The 19,440-nt window shown below is 35.7% G+C and overlaps 1 protein-coding gene across 10 annotated transcripts in view; it reads right to left on the reverse strand.

Moving 5' to 3' along the window:
* Window positions 1-852: 852 nt before the first annotated feature.
* STXBP6 (syntaxin binding protein 6) overlaps window positions 853-19,440 on the reverse strand; it is a 121,698-nt gene continuing 103,110 nt past the window's right edge. For 8 of the 10 annotated variants that reach the window (XM_042791060.1, XM_042791057.1, XM_042791058.1 and 5 more), the window contains 2 exons: window positions 8,590-8,747; window positions 1,664-4,807 (listed from right to left, as the gene is read on the reverse strand). In XM_042791060.1, the coding sequence (XP_042646994.1) occupies window positions 4,784-4,807; window positions 8,590-8,747 (182 nt within the window). In that variant the 3' untranslated portion in view covers window positions 1,664-4,783. Of the gene's footprint in view, window positions 921-1,663; window positions 4,808-8,589; window positions 8,748-19,440 lie in introns of those variants that run through there. The other 2 variants (XR_006165159.1, XR_006165160.1) reach the window with 2 other exon arrangements.

Raw genomic sequence — 19,440 nt, forward strand, 5'->3', positions numbered from 1 at the left:
TAACAGTTAATGATGCTTTCCTCATGAATGGATGCTAAGAGTTATGAAACCTTGCCTGGCAGATAACTGGTACCTTTCTCAGCCATCTGTCTTACAAATGATCCTATATATACAGCTATTATTTCAGTCAGACACTGGAAGCTCTGCAATTGTTCATGGCCTCAGTGAAGAATAGTACCTGTCAAGCAGCTTGAGTGCTCAACTTTTTAACGGACCTCTTTTCAGCTTGTCTGAAATGCTGAACAACTGCACATGGGGAAGCAACAGAAAAGAACAGGTAAGATAAAAACCAAGGGTACTCACATTTCTCTATATAGAGGTTTAAAACCCCTCAGGATTGCCCTGAATAAATTTTGCTAGAACTTGCTACTAAAATTACAGATGGTTCTCTACCCACTTGTGAGAAAACACGAATGGCAAGCCCCCCCACCACTGCTGTCCTCTTCCCTGGAAGCTGCATCATCACAGGAATCTCTTGGCAGTTACTTCATCACTGCTTCTGACTTGCTCATGTGGTGACCCAGAAGTCTCCAACTCTTCCCTCATCTTGCCCACCCTCACCTCAGAATTTAGTTGTGGCTGTTCTGCAGCATGAACAGTGCTTACAATTCCTTTTCCCTGAAGAGCAATATTGGGATGCTTCTGACTGAGCTAAAGTCTCTTGCAAGCCTCAAACAAATGTAGCAATCTATTATTAAAGCTAAATGCCTTTTATCAGAGTGCCAACCATACCTACAACACTAAGGATCTCGTAGCTGTCATAAATGTTTCCAGATGCTGTATTTAATAAAACTGGTAAAGGTTCTGGAAGGAAGCAATCTCAATAAAATCACAATACTTCCCACAAGTAAATGCACTTTTTGTAGTAATCCTTATTTTCTCATGTTAATCTGAAGAAAGCTTTACTGTATCTCTTCTTTCTGAAATAGGAAAAAAACAGCGACTCAGTGATTTGGCTGCAAACCAGCATGTTGATTAATGTTAGTTGCATATGTTGAAGATTTCCTTTTTACACTATCAAAATCTTCTGGTTTATTTTTATCACACTTCCTTTCTGTTCTATCCAGACTGAAAAAAACTCTTTGTCCTCTCATCTTTAGCAGCAACAGAATTTCAACACAATACAGGCTTAAACAGTTCCTCTGCAAAAGTTATCACCATTTTAGCTACCAGAGACTGTGAAATTGTTTAAAATACCTATCAGAATTTTGTTAAACACCTGTTTGCTACACCTCTAAAGCCATCCATCTTCCTTAGCTAACAAGCTTACTTTTATACCCTTTTATGCCCTGAATACTTGGCCTTAACATGGAAGATCTGACATACTACTGTGCCTCTGTGTAACAGTATCTCTACACTCAGTTTAGAGTTGCTCAGTCATTGTGAAAATATATAGTAAATTACTTTTTGTGCCTGCAATCCATAGTCAGTGCCTGCCAAAGCTAGCCACCATCACATTACCTATTAAAAAATAATTCAGATTGCATGAGGTGACAGCAAACAAAAAGATAGTAACAACTCAAACAATAAGATGTGTAAATGAAACATCTATATGACACTATATGGTGCTTCCAGATGCCAGTTTTGCTAGAGTGAAATACAAAAATGTAATTTACAAATCATTTATATTTTTGAATATATAAATAATCCAAGGACAGTATTCTTTTCATCACAGTTAAAGTATTTAATGACAAAATCAGGGTTTCCAGTAATTAGTCAAGAAAGTAGGTCCCACTTATTTTTTTTCCCCCAGAATGGCACAAAATATTTTCTACATCTCTGAGAACTTTCAAGGAATTGTTTACAATAGATACCAGCAAGTATTACAATTCTGGCATATCATAGCAAAACCTACCTACCTTTAAGATCACTTTTAGAGAGCACATTTTTGTTAATATTTCACATAATGCACAACTTTTGCTAGACACAAAAGTAGCCTTTTAAGACAGAGTTTGCAGTACAATAGTCAAGTCTAACAATACATTATTTTTATTCTTTGCAGAACTTTAAAAAGATAAAACTATTGATGATGTTACAATTTACAAATACATTCTTTCATATGAAACATTAACCTGAATTATAGTATATGTACATGACTATCTAATAATACTAGGTTGTCTATGCTAGAAGCTAAGTTCCAGAAGGAAACTGCAACGCTGTAAGATTTACCTTTGAATAGACATTTATACACTTCTGATTTTTTCCTAAAAACTACCAGATCTTGTAGTTTAATGAACAGCAAGAACAAAGTAAACACACAGACAAAACTGCTTTTCCTTCATTCAGTAACACTAGGTTACTCAGAATTCCCATAGTAAATGGCTTTTGATGGTTGGGTAAAAGTCCTGAGTTATGATACATAACACAATACACTTAACTGAAAGATATATAAAACAAACAAAAAAAAAAAGCTGAAAAACTGTCAGTGGGACTAAAGTAATGTTTTAGAACAGTTCAACTCACAAAAGGTCTGAACTTAGCAGTGTAACTGTGACCTTGTCCTGTCCAGCTGATATTCATGTAAACACCTGAAAACCCATGCCTTTTTATCTGAATTTAGACAACTAAATCTTTTCAGGCTTATCTCATCTGGTGTTTAGACACTTCTAAATTATTGACAAGCTTAGAAGACCAGCTAGATGGCAGCAGTTCAAAACCTATTCCTTCTTTCTCTCAAGCGAAAGACTTGTGAGGTTAGCAGCAGAATGCAATTAAAGTAAGAGTAGAAACTATGACGACAAAAGATTATCTATGTGGTCAAAAATGTACTCCCTGACTAATTTCCAATGCAGCTATTTTTAAAAAAATAGCCTAACATTGTGTCTCTAGCAGAAGTTTAATTTCTAATGAGGGACTTTTCCTGGTCATTTTACAGAAATACCAATAGTTGTTACAATGACACTCAGAAAGCTACTGGTATTTCCAGGGCAAGCATTAATTGTATGTAGCTCAATGGAGTGTTCAGAACTCATGTCATTAATGAGCTTGTTCTGACTTGTAACAGATGTGGCCAAATTCCTTTTCAGTTGACAGCATGGGATGTAGTAACTCTTAGATCTATGCTAAATAGATCTAAATGATCGTATGGTAATACACAGATGACAAATTTACCCCTTCTCTCAATTCCCACCGTGAAATTAAATAAAAAGCTTCATACAAAACAATTTAAATTACAGGAAAAAAAAAAAAAACAAAAAACCAGATGTAAAGTTTAAATGCCATCAGTTAACTAGACAGTGTCCTTAGTTGAAATGAGAATATTTTCCTAAAGCCAAGCATCTTTTTACAAAATTTTTTTTTTCAAGAGATTTAAGTTACTTCAGCTTGCAGTAACTAAAATATTCTCAGTTACCACAGAAGCTTTTATCTCTTTTGCAAGTACTGCTGTGAGGATTTTAGACTGTTTAAAGTGTCATTAATAATGCAAAAATCTTATTCTACATTGAAAATGAAAACTACAGTACATTCATATGACGCCAGCTTTCTGGCTCTCTGGTAAGATGAGGACAGAAGTGAAGAGCAGGCATCTTCAGAAGATGAAGGCTGAAACTTCTGCTAGGATTTCTGTTTCTAGCTTACTGGTTTAAAAAAAAAAAAGTGCAGCATCTTTTTTTTTTTTTCTTTTTTCCTTCATTCTAGAAGAATATTAAAACATCTTAAAAAATGTTAAGAAAACAGTTGTGAAGGAAAAGAATAACTTACTTATTTTTGTAAGAGAATACAGTGCATATATTACATATAGTGAATACAGAATGAAATAGGCAATCCCCCCTTCCAGTGATAATATATACTGAGAACTGATACCCAAACTATAAGTTATGATTCTAGTGTACCAAGACATGCTTTTTGAAAGCCTCTATTTTAAAAATCAGATGACTAGCTAACACAAAAGTCATTCTAATCAGACAAATTTCTGAAGTGTTCCCAAAAATTCTTAGTATAGAATTTATGAAAAGCAGAAGACTTGGGAAATGATGCATTCTCATTTTCCCAGGCCTTTGCATTCTCATTTACATAGATCGTTATCCACAGAATCACAGGCAAAAACAAAATGAAATGCTTTTTTATACCAGATTGATAGATTCTAGATTGTGTTTGAGGCACAGCCATGTGTGTATAGATGTAAAAACTACTTTTTTCCTCAATTTTGAAACCTCAAGCATACATTCTCTAGGTTTCATGATACTATTCAAATAATCAACCCAGAAGGGAAAGCAGAAATATTCAAAATTCAGCACTGGTAACAGATTCCCCAATGAAATTCAGATATGCACTTCTGAATGCTGGTGATGGCACATGCACTTCCTACACTGGGTTGAAGAAAAGCTTTTCTGTCTCCCAGTCTATTCTCCACTATAGCTACAACCCCAGGTGTTTAATTTCAACATTCACATTCTGCTGATGCTACATAAAATGAAGTATACCCCTTCTTTGGATTTTATTTCCACACATACGTCCACAATCAGTACAAATGGGGAATAATCTTACTATCTTAATCCTGATCAGCTTGTCATTTGGTCCAGTTCCCCTGTTTGCTTTCACTCCTGTAACAACTGAAATACAGGTAGAAAGTACTGCAGGACTGTGTAGCAATATTACAAAAGAAACAAAAGGAAGTCAAAAAAGGTAGAAATGCAACACTTTTTCCTGCACAGAAACTGAAAGAATGCAGCTCCACTGAAGTGGAAGAAAAAAAGCACACAGAAGTCTGGATCTCCTGTAAGAACTGCTGAATGTAGCCTTTCCAGTTTCTCTTGGGAAGATTTCAACTTTGGGCAGTATCTCAGCATTTGTGCTTCATTGCAAGCTGAAAAATGAAGAAAAAATTAATTAAAGAGAGATCACATGTAATGACAACTATATCAAGCTAATGTGGCTAGTCTGGATCAGAAGAGCTTGTAAACTGGATTCCCAAAAAGATGCCTGAAATTCGTAACTTCTCTCCACGCAGATATGCAGAGTTGTTCCCTTTGCTGTGACAGATAAGCAAAGTCTCCCTTTGCTATGCTGATGAGGCAGGATTTATCTGCTTTCATAGCTATATTGCCCAATGTTCCATTATTTTGCTATCTGTGAGAAGGACTAGAGCAAGATGCTAGAAGCAAAGACATGCTTGAAAGAACAGTCATTTAGACTGAATGATTTGGATTGTTAAAAACAATCAGAAATTCTAGACAAGTAATTTAAAACACCTGTTCAGCAGCTTGGCCACTACCTAATGACAGAAAATTAAGGATTGATTGCCCTTCTACATCTGTGATTACTGAATATTTCCATTTCAAATAATTAGAAAATGGACTTAAAACTGGGAATGAGAGGGAGAAGAAAGAGCTAAAGTGAGCTAAATCCTATATAAAGAAATGTAGACAAACTGACTTTGGCAAACCAAGCAGAGAACTTAGTTTCATGCTCTGTATATTAAAAAAATTTATATCTGTAGATAATAGCATGCTATACAAAGCTGAGATGAGTAAACTCTCTAGGAAGTTACCTATAAACCAGAATTGGTAAGGGCAGTTAAAATTTCCTCATTTCCTACCAGTGAAATGCTGACTAATAAATTACTCAAATTTAAGATACTCAGGGACCTGGACATAAATATGCCATTTAAAAAAAATTTATTATTTAGGGACAAATACTGGAAAGGCATTTCAGCATGAAAAAACTTTATTTCTCATCTCAAACAACAAATATTTTTTCAAAAACATGTGTCTTTAGCAGGCAAACCCAACAATAAGCTTTTATTATACAGAATCCATAACTCTGAGCTCTTGTGCAGTCACCAACAAGGGGAAGGAATTTTTAGAGGTAAACAATGAAAGTGAAGAAGGTGTCATAAGGTGGATTTGACAGATACCTTGAGCTAAGTTCCAGCCTTTACACACCTAAATACAGATATATGCTTTCATTCAACAAATTCTGATAGCCAAAACAGAGGCACTCAGTGAGCATCACTGTGGTGCAAACTAAGTGGTTGGTTTTGTTTTTGTTTTGCTTTTTTTTTTTTTTTTTTTTTTTAGTGACTAAGGTGTTTTTAAAATACTCTAGAAATAGTATTCCTATGCTGTGCATTGTCTGCTGTCTCCATTTTCTGTTGTATATCTTAAAATAACCTGACATATAACTGAAGTAGTGTCCAGACATACAAACTAATCTGTAAGAGAAATCTGTATCCAGTCATGGTACTATAGTGGCAAAACTATAGGGCTGAAATATGGGCTGAAAATAATTCGAAGTATTTTTACTGAAGGCAACTATAAAGCAACCAAAATGGGAACTCTGCTGTACCAAGTGTTCACAAATACTAATAAGTTAAAATTTGTGCATTTCTCTTCACTGTCACTGTTTTGCCAGAAAGTTACAATTCTGCCATTTAAACAAGACGCAGCTGGATCTCGCTTTTCTGGTTGCACTGGAGTAATATGTTTTCTTTTCTGTACAAACAATATCTAAGGTCTGAGTAGCAGCTGCCCCTCAAAGACTTAGCCAGAGGAATATTAACAACAAACAATACTGTACTTATTCCTAAATGCTCCACCAAGACCCCAACAAAACTCTTGCAAACCAAAGCACATCACCATAAAAGAACAGTGTCTCTAACCTAATACATTCTTAGGTGGCCGCCCTATGCATTTTTGGGCTATAACAGTAGAGGAATTGCATGGCTACTGCACCTCTGAGATACAATTCAAGACTTGGGGCACCAATAAATGTTGTAAATGCCACTTTACTAAGTTATCTTTAAGATAATTAAGGTGACAATTATTCATTTATGGTCCTCTAATACCTGGAGTATACTTTGTTTTCTTTAAACACAAAGATGTTATTTTCTGGTTAAAAAGACAAAACCCAAGCATTTATTACAAACCCTTAGCTATCGTCCACTGAAAGACTGTCACACTCCTGTCTCAGGCAGCTGGTATTTAGGATAGCTTCAACAGCACATGGCCCCTCACACCCATCTGAGGAAGACTGGTCATCTGTAGAACATGACTGGCAGGAAGTTTTCATAAATCTTAGCCCAGCACACAGTTCAAATGGGGATTACCTTTTTCTATTATGCATCACTTAGACATTTCCTGCAGAAACTGGTCTCACTTTCTGCCAGAGACATGTAAATTGAAATGACTATGTACAAAATCCTGACTGAGAATTTAGCTCTATTTTTTTATTTAATAAAAAAAGTATATTTGTATTTTGGGTGTTTTTAGCTTCTCCACCATTCCTGATATGTTCCCCCCAATTTTTGATTTGAATTATTGTATCAGAAATAAATGTTTACAACATCCTAATATGGTACAGCACAGGCTATCAAGGATGGTATTTTTATTACAATACTGCTTATTTTAATCCTGAGATTTTTTAAAAATAAGATTTCCCTAATAGAACCTGTTTGGAAAGATATGTTTCTCTTCACAGCATGTCTTCATCTGTGGAACTGCTGTTCTGCACATGTGGAAGATGAAAGCGCAACACACACTAATGAAACTTACTCAAATTTTAATCAAGATTCATAGCGGCCCAACTATCAGAGGCATTTTGAATTTCTGAACTTCCCGTGAAGCAGTACTGTGCTTTACTCAAAAGCTGCAAACCTGTTGGCCTCTATCCTAGAAGCAGCGGTAGCTGCTCTGTAAGCTTGGTTTTCTGAGTTGGCATAATTACCAACACTGGGGTGGTGGGGTGGGGGAGCAGTGGGGAAGGAAGGAGGTGTTGGATGGCAGAATCCAAGAGCAGGCTTGTACCATACTCATGCTACTAAACTGAATCATGCTAATTTAAATGGACCACAAAGTAGAGGATTATCCCAGTAAAAATTAAAATAAGATGCTTTGTTAAATTTTAAAGATTACATAAGACAGAAGCTTGTATAGAACTGCAAGATACTGATCCAAGATTTCTACTGCTAATGCAGTAGTAGCCAGGAATTGTTTGGAATAAGCGTGATAAAGCCTAATGCATGTCCTAAGCATCAAATCTATTGAACTTACACACTAGAATGGTTGCCCATGTGTGGAAAACTTTCTGCTGTTGATGTGTTACACAGCCTCCAAATCAAATGCTGTGGACGCCTAGAATTTCTATCAGAGATGGAAGCTCAGCACCATTATGCACATGCAGAAGCAACAGGAATAGTACTATCAATACCTTCCATCAAGGATAGAGAATGTCCATACATTCTTGAGACTGAACAATTCCTCAAAATCCCCATCAATAACATTTCCAGACACAAGAATACCTCCTTCAGAAACAGTCACAAACCTATGACTGCTTATGAAAGGGACTTAACAACAACTTCACTATACTGCTGCACAAAGTATGAGGAACAGTTCCAAACAGTAGTGGGAAGATGAATTTGACATACACTTCAGGAAGGTGAAGATAGGTAGTTTCCATTCAAGTAGCAACGCAGCAAACCTCAGATCTATGCATAGAAAACTTTCAAGTGTGGAACAGTATGTATCAAGGAAAAGAGCAAGCTGTTTGTAAACAGTGACCAACTGCATTTCTTTCTAGTGCTTCCTTCCCTTGCAATAAGGGAATGTGTGACTGACCTACTGAGAGGCCTAGGCCCACCAAAAATCTTACCTTGTGCGCAGTTTCTGCAAACTGCTGAGCACTGTTTTTCAGTTCCTCTGTCTTTTCTTCTGCTCGACCTAGCCTTTCACCACGCTCATTCAAAGCCTGACTTGCCTTCTGTACTGCACTTGTCACACTGTCTGCTGCTGAATGGAGTATACTGTTTCCTGCAATATGAAAAGAAACTATTAGAACACCCAAATAAATATATGTTTTGTATTAAATACAATTATTTTGATTTATAATGTTCTAGAGGTGATACGTTATCTGCTAGTTTATCATCTAGTTGCATTTTGGATAATGGGATAAGTTATTGTTTATAATTTGCTAATAACATGGTTTGAGCAGAAAACAAATACCATACTGCAAAATAGCATTTGGGTAATATAAGGAAGCAGTGGACATAACTTAGCTACGTATTATTTTTTAAGCCTTATGCTCATACATCATTTCAGGAAGGTATGCTACTACATCAATAAAAGTGTTCACAAGTGCACACAGCTTCTTCACAACACTCTCACGTTAATATAGATAAACTTTCTTTTAAAGTTACACTATCTCCCTAGAGAATAAACGACCGACTCTTCAGGAAAGGTCTGTATGAATTCACCATTTTTTTCCATATTATAATTATTTTCATATCATAATTATTGTAATATTTCATTTACAAGTGCACCTAAACCACTATTACTACAGTTATTTTATGCTGCTCTGATCTCTTTACCTTTGGCCCTTCTCCACATGGAGCACCAGCCACATTTCATGTGACAACACATTTCATTTAAACCTTAGTATTTAAAGTCCCAGCAAGACTCAATATCTTCTAAGCCTTTAGCTTTATCATGCAAAACAATTTATCAGTTTCTCTGTTTCTTCTCTGGCACAAAATCTTGTAGTGTCTTCAAGTTTTCAACAGAACTGCGTTTCTCCTCTATGTTTATCCCTTTTAAACACTCTTTTCACTACTCCTTTCTATACTGTTTCTCAACAGATGGGATTATCCTTTTTCAGAAATGAACTGCTGATGAATGTTTATAACATGAACCATGGTATAAACTGAAAACTCTTCAGAGAAAGTTACAAATTGTCACTATGAACTGGTACATATTAAAACACATGTAGGACAAAAAAAAAAATATTTTGTCCTACCTTTTAACGTTTTCAGCAAAAGGACTAGTAAAAATTCAGCTTTTTGCAATACAGTAGACCCCTGATGTCTTGCACAAACTTTAAAACTTAATCTACTTTACAGGGAATTTGTTATCTAGCAATTTGTGTCTAGACATGTACAAAGGCACTGTGAGAGCCAGAAAGCCAGAGTACTAACCATTAGGCATGCTATCGCTGCCAGTTTTCTAAACTGCCCCAAATACTGTAATTGCAGAGAGCCTTTTTTCACAGCATTAAAACCTAATATGTAACAGTTTTAAATGAATTATGTTGGTAAAGGTATGAAACTAGTGGAACACACGAAGCTGAACTGAGCAGCAGAGCAAATCTGCCGTTGTAACAAAGTCTGCTGTTCTTACAGTTCACACAAAGACAAGTGAAAATAAACACAAACCTACTGCTTTTATCATTAATCTGAAAAGTGTGTCTACTTAAAAAACATTGCCAGGTTAAAAAATAAAGCCCAAGCATTAATTTGAACTGTTATTTTGCTATTAGTTTTATCAGGAAAAAGGAGAACAAAAGACCCATTCAGATTCGTTTTACAGCTAACACTCCTTTCCTTAGAAACAGCAAACAAACAATGGAGAGCAAAACTGAAGGTTGCCCCAAGTACCCCGTGGAACAACAGTACAAGCTGCACATGCAGGAACTCTTGAAATAAAAAATTGTGTTAAAATTTTATTAAACTAAAACACAACTAGTGTCAAACTATGCAGGTGGGGGCGGGATCTGAGAACCTACACACAATGACTCACATATGATGAGTCAATATGAGAAATGCCAAGCAAAGAGCACCGTAGCCTCCTATATACCAATATTGTCACGTTTTTCACATCAGTAATTAAAAATAATGGACATATAGGATGTGAAACAGCTACAGGTTTATTTTTTTCTATTGTTGCATGAAACAAAGATGCTACATGTAGAAAAAGAAACTAAAGATTGGCATTAATGTCGAAGAGAATATCTGGGAATATATTGAGTTGGAACTTGCAGACAGACATGAAACTTCGTTTTTCCAAGTGGTTTCTCTTCAGACAATGAGGAGTCAGATAATAAAACCAAACAACCTTAAATATTGTACACTTTCTTCCTTCAAGATTTTTTCAGACAATTGTTAGTTTGTTCATAACTTGCTCATTTAAAGCCAGTTCTTAGGAGATTATTTTGGCTTCTGTTCAGTTAACTTTTCCAAAGAACACATGTACCGGGCAACACCACACTGGCAATAGTTTCTCTTTTCTGGTGGTGTGATCTCAAGGCTTTGACCTGCTGTATAAATTAGTGCTAGTTTTGTAAGATAAGAATTTTAAAATCTCTCAACACCAGAATAATTCTGCTGTTGCTTTACAGCATTACAAGTGTTGCTGAGTTCAAGGGAAGCAGGGTACATTGAGAGCTTTATAAAACTAAACATCTTCTGAAGTCTTAATGTGTTGGGGAGTAGAAGTTAACACAGATTGCTGACTTTCTGTCAATGTCAATAGGAAATTTCAGAATGAAAATATTCTCTATTTTCTATATTCATGAAAATATCAATCTTTGGCTACAAATCCTGATATCTATTTCTTCACATTTTTTTCAGCAGAGAAGAAAACTTGGAAGTTTGGCACCATGATGACAATTGTTTTCCTTTCTAGCTAATACAGCATCATGTTCTCTCTATACTTTTCTATGGGCAGTGACTTGCAGAAGCTGCTGTTGTGAGACTGCTTTGGAGAACTACTTTTGGATCATCTTTTCCAATGCTGTGTCAGAAAATAATAATAAAAAAAATCCACTTTATGAGCAACACAGAAACCCATGTGTCAGTACTCTATTGAATTTCATCAGTGTATTTCTAGAGCATGTGTAGGAGGTTTCTGGTATGACTGACTATGCCTTGGCCTTATATTAGTATCACTGCAAGAATAACAACGTTTGCACTGGATGTATTAGAGAATCATTCCTACGAACAAACCACCTACAACCTGCAAAATTTTTAAGCTGTTCTTCAGGATAACTACTGTGATTCAAGATCTCTAGAAAAGTTTGTTCCATGACTGAACAACAAACCTGCCTGAACTGTACCCACTTAGGTGTAAACTTATACCAAGCACCTGCACTGAGCCACTGAAATAAAACTCAAAGATATGAGACAGTCAACGACTGGTTCCTAGACTCCAGAATTACTGTTTTCTATCTTTGCTTAGTTTTTACCAAAGACATGACAACTGATTTTAACCACCTTGTTTTGGGCTTTTTTTCTGGTTCTGTGAAGAGTCTGAGGAACTTCAGGACTTATCTACTAGGTGAGAGACACAAGTTCCTCAATGGAAGACTTTCAACAGCTTTTCACATACACCTTTTCATGAAAGAGATTTTGTAACACTCGCAAGATCAGATAAACATTACCAAAATATTGGTATGGGTCAGCTGATGTTCTCAGTTGGTTTTAGTACGAAAACACTTGCATTATTTCCAAGATGTTAAAACTCCAAGGGCCTGTGATGTCAAAATTTTGCATGGCTACAGTCTTCACTGTGAGCAGAAAGAGTCACATGCTTGTGTTGCTGCTTTTTCTAAAGTATACATTGATCCTCCCATTTTTGGAGTGCATATATCTTTCTATAGCTTTGCAAAATAGATCCCAGAAATTGAGATTACAGACTTTTCTCTTTCAAATAAACATGAAAGGCAAATAGAAAAGTTTACATATTTTGTCATTTTATTAAACAGCTTTTTTTTGAAGTCTCAATTAAGGGCAAGCACACAACTATTCACTAACAGTATTTGCAGACTCACTAAGTGGAGCAAACATTGCCAGATAGCATGTGGAAAATACGTACTTATACTGAATTTAATATAAAGTATTAGGTTAATTAATTTCTAGTATCAGCAAAACTTGTATGTTTAGGCCAACTTCAGTTTGAAACTAATACTTTTTGTCTTATTATCTGAAGTTGTCTACCCAGAGGAAAGGAACATAGTGATTTCCAAACCAATCAATAGCTACACAGTTTGGTAATCCAATTTGCTAAGCAAATCACACATTTTATTTTGAATTTGCTGTAGTGAAATATAAGCTATTGAAATTAAATTCTTCTCTCCCCTTCAAAAATTCAATTAGTGATGTGTATAATTATACATAATATTATCGTGGCTCAAAGGTGCAGAAATAGCAGAAGGGCAGTGGCCCTTGGGCAAGTGCTTTAGACCAGTGATCCTAGAAGTATTACTTGCTTATGGGCATAAAAACTGAACAAATAACACTTTGCAGGAAGCACCACAGCTCTCCTCAGACTAATTTTTAAATTTTTGGTTCTTATTACAAGCTATATCAGAGGGTCTTGCAGCCCACGAAATCAGGTGACATTGCTTTAGGCCTTTTATCATGCACAAGAAAAAAGTACATCTTTAACCTACCATACCCAGTACCTGAAAGATATAGAGATACTATCATCAATCAGCATGGGAAGCAGTCTATTTGTTGAAGAAACTAATTGGTCTCTAGAGATACCATTATTTAGCTTGCATGATTTGTTTTAACACACACTCATAAAAGGTTCATCGCATTCTCTATTAGCCATATCAAATGTATTTCAGTTCAGTTCAGGGATTTATCTGTACATTACTGATAAGATTTTACATTCTTATGCTACCATTTACTTTTTAATTGTATATACATTAACACAGCACTTAGCAACTACCTTGTTCTGAGAATGAACTAAATGCAATTAGGTACAATAATTAAGAAGTACTATTTATCACATGAACAAACATTATTTAAAGAAAACAGGTATTTATGGTGCCCATTGACCTGCGTAAAACTGGACCTGAGTCACTGAATACTGGTTAAAAGCATAATGACAATCAGTTCAAGTTCATTAACAAGACCACCTCTATCACAACATAATTATTCCATATGCCTACACATGCTACCTAAACTTCTAGTGGCACCTGCATATCTGAGTGTAAGAGTAGTTTGAAAACATAGATTGTAAATGCAAAGAATGGCTATTTTCTCCTTCACTATTTTATGTTTTGTTAACTTCCTGTGCACTCAAGTGATCACTTCAGAACCAAAACCATTAAACAATTAAAATATCAATATAAATCTAAAGGACTGCAAGGAAAAGAGAAAGGTGCTGAACAGTTAAGAATGAACATATCACTGTGAAAAGAAGGGAGCATCACAGAGATGCATTCTGTAAGTGGGAAAGTGGCCTGAAAAAGTGAAGAGGCTATATAGGATAGCATTATTTCTCATCCCAAGTTACTTCAAAACACTGAAAAACCTGTTTAAATTAACAAAAACCAAATATAAAAAACACAGAGAGGGGAAGAGATTAATATAAATTCAGGGTTTCCTGACAAAGAATAGTGAAAAGAAGCCTTGAGATTGTATTTCTAATTATAGCTAGGAATTAAGATTACTTTCTAGTTTATCTCATCACTCCTTAAAACAGAGGTGACCAAGACAGGATATAGCTTCAAAAGGGAATTCTGAAAATAAATCACCTTTCTAATTTCCATCTAAAATTAATGATGATCCTTCTGTCTTCTATAACAGATCAGCTTTAAATTCTTTAGTTATAGCCTTTTTCTAACACTTCACACCAATGATTATTACTAGACTCCATATACATATACAAATTTTGATTAAATTATAAAGAAAATCACAAATAAAAAACCTCAGTTTGCTAATATTTTGATCTTGTGTTTGCACAGTCCAAAACTCTTGCTGGCGAGTTAACTAAGTATGGGAAAAATGCTCAAGATAAATAGTAATTTCAAGTCAAGTATTTCTGTGATTTTTAAAGATAATACATCTCTTTTTAAAGAAACTTCAGAAATATAATAAAGTTAAATTTTTCCCTTAAAGGACCATAGTTAATTTCTTAGGTCTCTCTTATTTCATGCTGTCATTGAGGCTGTTAAATAGCATGGGCCTTGGTGCTGACTTAAAAGGAATGCCAATAGTAACTGGCTACCATTTGGACTTTGAACTGTTGACTATTACCCTGGATGGCCACCCACCTAGTTGTCTACCCATCCAGTCTATATTTCCCCAGCTTTGCCATGATGATGCTAGAGGAGACAGTGTTGAATGCCATCTGCTGCTCTCCCTTCATCCACTGAGCCAGTCACTTCATCACAGAAGACAGGCTGGTCAGGAACTATTTTCTTTTAACAAATCTCTGGTGTTGACACTCCTTGACCTATGTGTGTCCAGAAGATTTGCTCAATAGCCTTACAAAGGTAAAAAATGTATTTCAAGTTAACCAGCAATTGAAGTTTTCAGCACAGAACTATTACCTGGTTCAAATAATTGTTAAATACCAAAGCTTCTCTATGCATGCAAATTGCATTCAAACTCAAGAAAACCCCATTTACTCTTCAGTCCTACTCATAATATGGCTATTCATGTTGAATGGTGTCTTAGCTGCAATGTCAAGCATTAATTTCAAATTCCAGGCTTGATAAGAATCACTAGTCATTTGCATGTCTCAAAGCAGAAGTAGTTTGGGTTTTTTGGAGGGGATTTTTTTTTTCTTTTTAAATTGTTATATCTTTTTATCCATCTCAATTTTCATTAAGTTTTAAAAAACAACTACCCATAATTACTGCACAGCAAAGATCCACAGTATTTCCTTGATACTAAACTCAATCACTATTACTTTAAAAAGTTTTAATAGACTGGAATAAAAAATTATCAAATCTATCAGCATGACAGCTCATTCCAGCCATAATTAGACTTTTTTTTTTTTTTTTTACCTAATGTCCTTTTGTGTCTTTCTGTCAGTGAAAGGCTGCTACTTTAGTATTCCGTTTCTGGCATGTTCTCTCTCTGGCAGAGATAATGTTTGTTTGTTATGCTAAGCCTGAAGGTAATGTGGCTAAAGAAGCAGGAAATTGAGGTGGAAGGAATCCTCTAGTGTGGGCTGCTGTGTGGGAGTTAGTACCTGTTCCAGCTAAACTCCTCCATTGGCAATGCGGATCAACAGCTTGCGAGTAACCAGGCTCTGCAGTCTGCAGCCCATGAGCACCCCTGACACAGGCTTCTGTAAACCTCCCCTAAATCTACTAGAGTATGAGCTGCTCCACTACAAAACGTTATCTCCATGCTCAAGGATGAGAGCTGGGAATTGCCCCACAGGAAAACTGAAGGGCTTCCGAACATAGCAGAAATTGGATGATTCTTACATTACTTTGGAATCACAGCAGCTTGAACAAACAAGTCACAGAAAGTCTCAATCCTGAGTTACAGTTAATAGTGTTTACCAATAGTAACACATCTGATGGCCGTATTATTATTTTACTTTAATCAGTCTAGCTACAGGTAGGAACTGTTTTGAAGCCACCTGTTTGATCTCCTTCAGACAACCATGCTTTAACCTGTTTAAATGCTTTAAACCTTCCCTTTAGGACGTGTATTCCCCCCTCTCCCCAACAGCATTGGAAATTGGTAACTTTGGCAAATAATGAATTAAGGAGATCACTGCTATCCAAGACAAAATACTAGGCTAAATAGATTTTAGTCTGATCTGGTTTGAATGTTCATTATGTTCCAAGAAAACTCCTGAAGATGTTGTTTAACAACTGATATACATTTAAGAAAATTACAAGAATCAGCAGATGCTTTCAAAAACATTTTAGAGCAAGGTAAACATGTGATAATTATCTAGAATATTTGCCAAATCTACAACTATTTGTGGCTTTGGAGATTTCATGAGGCACAGAGTATCATCTTGATTGAATTCTTTTCATAAACTTCCCTAAGAAAAGAACTGACCCTGTTTTAGCTGGCCAAATAATATCTTCAAATATATGCATCTGGATGATCTCTGCTGCTTCAACCCCCTATTTCAACATATCCTAATCAGAACTACACAAATTAAAGAAAATCACACAGCATGAAATACAGCAGACCATTAAACTGACCAAAACCTGAAAGCAGCACATGAACAGAATGACTTCTGCAGACCACAGACAATAAAATTTAATCAGGTGGAAAAGATGAGGTCTTAGAAAAAAAAAAAATCATCCTAAAGGTTCAACAGCTCAGTATTTTTATTTCGAACAAGCAAGGTGTATCCAAATTTCTCAATGTGGCTTGCAAATTCTTAGATTTAGAAAGAGTTGTACTGCGAAGACCAACCCTTTTTATGGTTCTGCAAGGGACTATGAAAATCTCTTCCACACAGTTGAGTAGGATAAGCTTTCTTGCCACAGGCAGAAGAAACCGGAAGTATTACCTCAGATGCTAATGCCCTTTTATTTTAAATAGTGACATTAAACAACATACGGGCCATTAGAGTAAAAAAAATCTAAAAATTTCACTGATGAGATCTCTTGATAATGAGACTACCTCCTGATCTACTGAGATTCTCTTCTGTTTTACTCAGTACTCCATATCAATGGTGTCAAGCAAATTATTCATACTTTTCAACAGTTAAACTACTATAAATGCTGTTAAATGCACAGATTATTTGTGTTGACTGAAAAGATAGATACTCTTAAAGGTATTAAAAGAAAGCTATGTTGCTCAGATGATACGTGAAACAGTATGTTATCTAAACTTTTACAAGTATTACACTGTTGGGTCACCTAAGTAAGAACAGATTCAAAGGTGGAGAAAAAGGGTCAAAAAATATTTTCTCCACAGAAAATCTGACAAAGGCCAAGAAAAGGAAGAAGAATTCTGCATATGAAACGTGTTTCTTAAGATTGCCTGTACTAGGCATGAAGAGACCGAACTGATCAAATTACGGACTCAAATTTCAAACAGTAAAATAAGAAAAATTCATTTAACATATCTTAGTTTCGATTTACTGTAGGAATTCATGTTTTATCTTTGCTCAAAATGTTATTAATCCTTAGGGTGGGGGGAGGGGGATTATGCTGGTAGTTTTACTACATTTTAAGCAAAATATTCTCTTATAGATAAATCCTGACAAATTAAAACCAGTATTAAATAACATTTAATGGTGACAGTTAATATTAGTGCTCATATTGATGATAGTTATAGTCAAGATTATTAACCCAGTATATCAAATACAGGCCAAATACATAGAAATCTGCAATTTTGGGAAAAACTTCATATCTAAAGATTCAAGTTGGAAAAGACTTTGTATGTAATAACTTTGAAAACCTTGCAGGAAGAAAGCCTAATTTGTTCTCTAAAAAGGGTCATTTTCTTGGAGATGATAAAACCAATGAAGTCTAAAAATCTTACTAAGCAGTGATATTTGTCCATTATGACAATTATGAGTTAAAGGGGCTTACTCTGGAAAAGTTCTGGATCTCATGCAATGCAACTATTACAGCTGACCTGTCAAGGAGAAGAATGTGCAATTAAAACAAAGAACAGCAGCTATGCACAGTGGCAAGCTTCTGTTTGAGAATTACACGTCAAATTTAAACATTTATCTTAAATCACTGGAAATGTGATAACTTCCATGTGGATTTTTATTGACATTGATGTCATCCTATACAAAACTACGGGTTTTTTGGCTGAAAAATCTGTATTTCCTACATTTCTTCAAGACCACACCATGAAATATCTAATCAAATTCTATTTAAATTCAGACTATTTTTCTGTAGGGAATATTCAGAAGGAGGAAACAGATTTCATACAGGATACAAAGCCAGGAGCTACTAAGTAGAGTTATATTTAATATGAAAAAAACCCTATTTTGAATGAAGGCCTGTGGTGGGTTAACCCTTGTTAGCAGGTAAACTCCCACCCAGCTGCTTGTTTATTCCCACCCAGTGGGATGAGGGAAGAGAATCAGAAGGTCAAAAGTGAGAAAACTCAAAGGCTGAGATAAGAACAGTTTAAGTGAAGGGGAAAAAAGAGAAAAAACAAAACAAAACAAATCTGTTTGCCACCAGCAGTCCAATGCCCAGCTGGTCCCTGAGCAGTGGCTGCTACCTTGGGAACCCCTTCCCCCTCTCCCCCCAGTTCTTATTGCTGAGCATGCTGTTACATGGCACCGAGTATCTTCTTGGCCAATGTGGGTCAGCTTTCCCAGCTGTGCCCCCTCTCCCAGCCTGCTTGCTGTGGGCAGGCAGAATGAGAAACCAAGAACGTCTTGACACTGTGTAAGCACGGCTCTCCTAGAACACTGGTATGTTATCAACACAGTTTTGGTCACAAATCTAAAATGAAGCACTGTACTGGCTGCTATGAAGAAAATGACCTCCGTTCCAGCCAAAACCAATACAAACTCTAATTCATCTTCTCCCTGTCAAGGCAATCCAAAGGGTTTACACATCTCCAGATTCATTTTTTTTTGTTGTTTTGTTTTGAATTCAATTAATCAAAGTACTGACATCTTTTTTAAGGTTGGTAAGAGAAACAGGCAGCAACATACCCTGAAGATAAAACACAGGATTTTTCTAAACAAAGGTACTGCTTGCAGTCACTGTGTCAATAGTATTGATTGCTCTTCTGATTAAGCAGCATTAATTATTACTGAGAAACATAATGTACTAACATGCTACAACAGAGGCATGGAACACAATGTCAACAGATTCACACTTCTAAATCAGGTAGGTGACTTTGAAAAGTCTGTGTTTGCTACAAAATCAATCTGTATATTTACAAAAAGACTATTTATATAGCATATTAAAAAATTGCCAACTTCTGCTACTGCATAGGCTGAAACAAAGTTGTAGCTCATGACTAAGAATGAAGACTGA

The sequence above is a fragment of the Tyto alba genome, unplaced genomic scaffold, assembly GCF_018691265.1.
Source record: "Tyto alba isolate M040663 unplaced genomic scaffold, T.alba_DEE_v4.0 Super-Scaffold_18, whole genome shotgun sequence".
Lineage (NCBI taxonomy): Eukaryota > Metazoa > Chordata > Aves > Strigiformes > Tytonidae > Tyto > Tyto alba.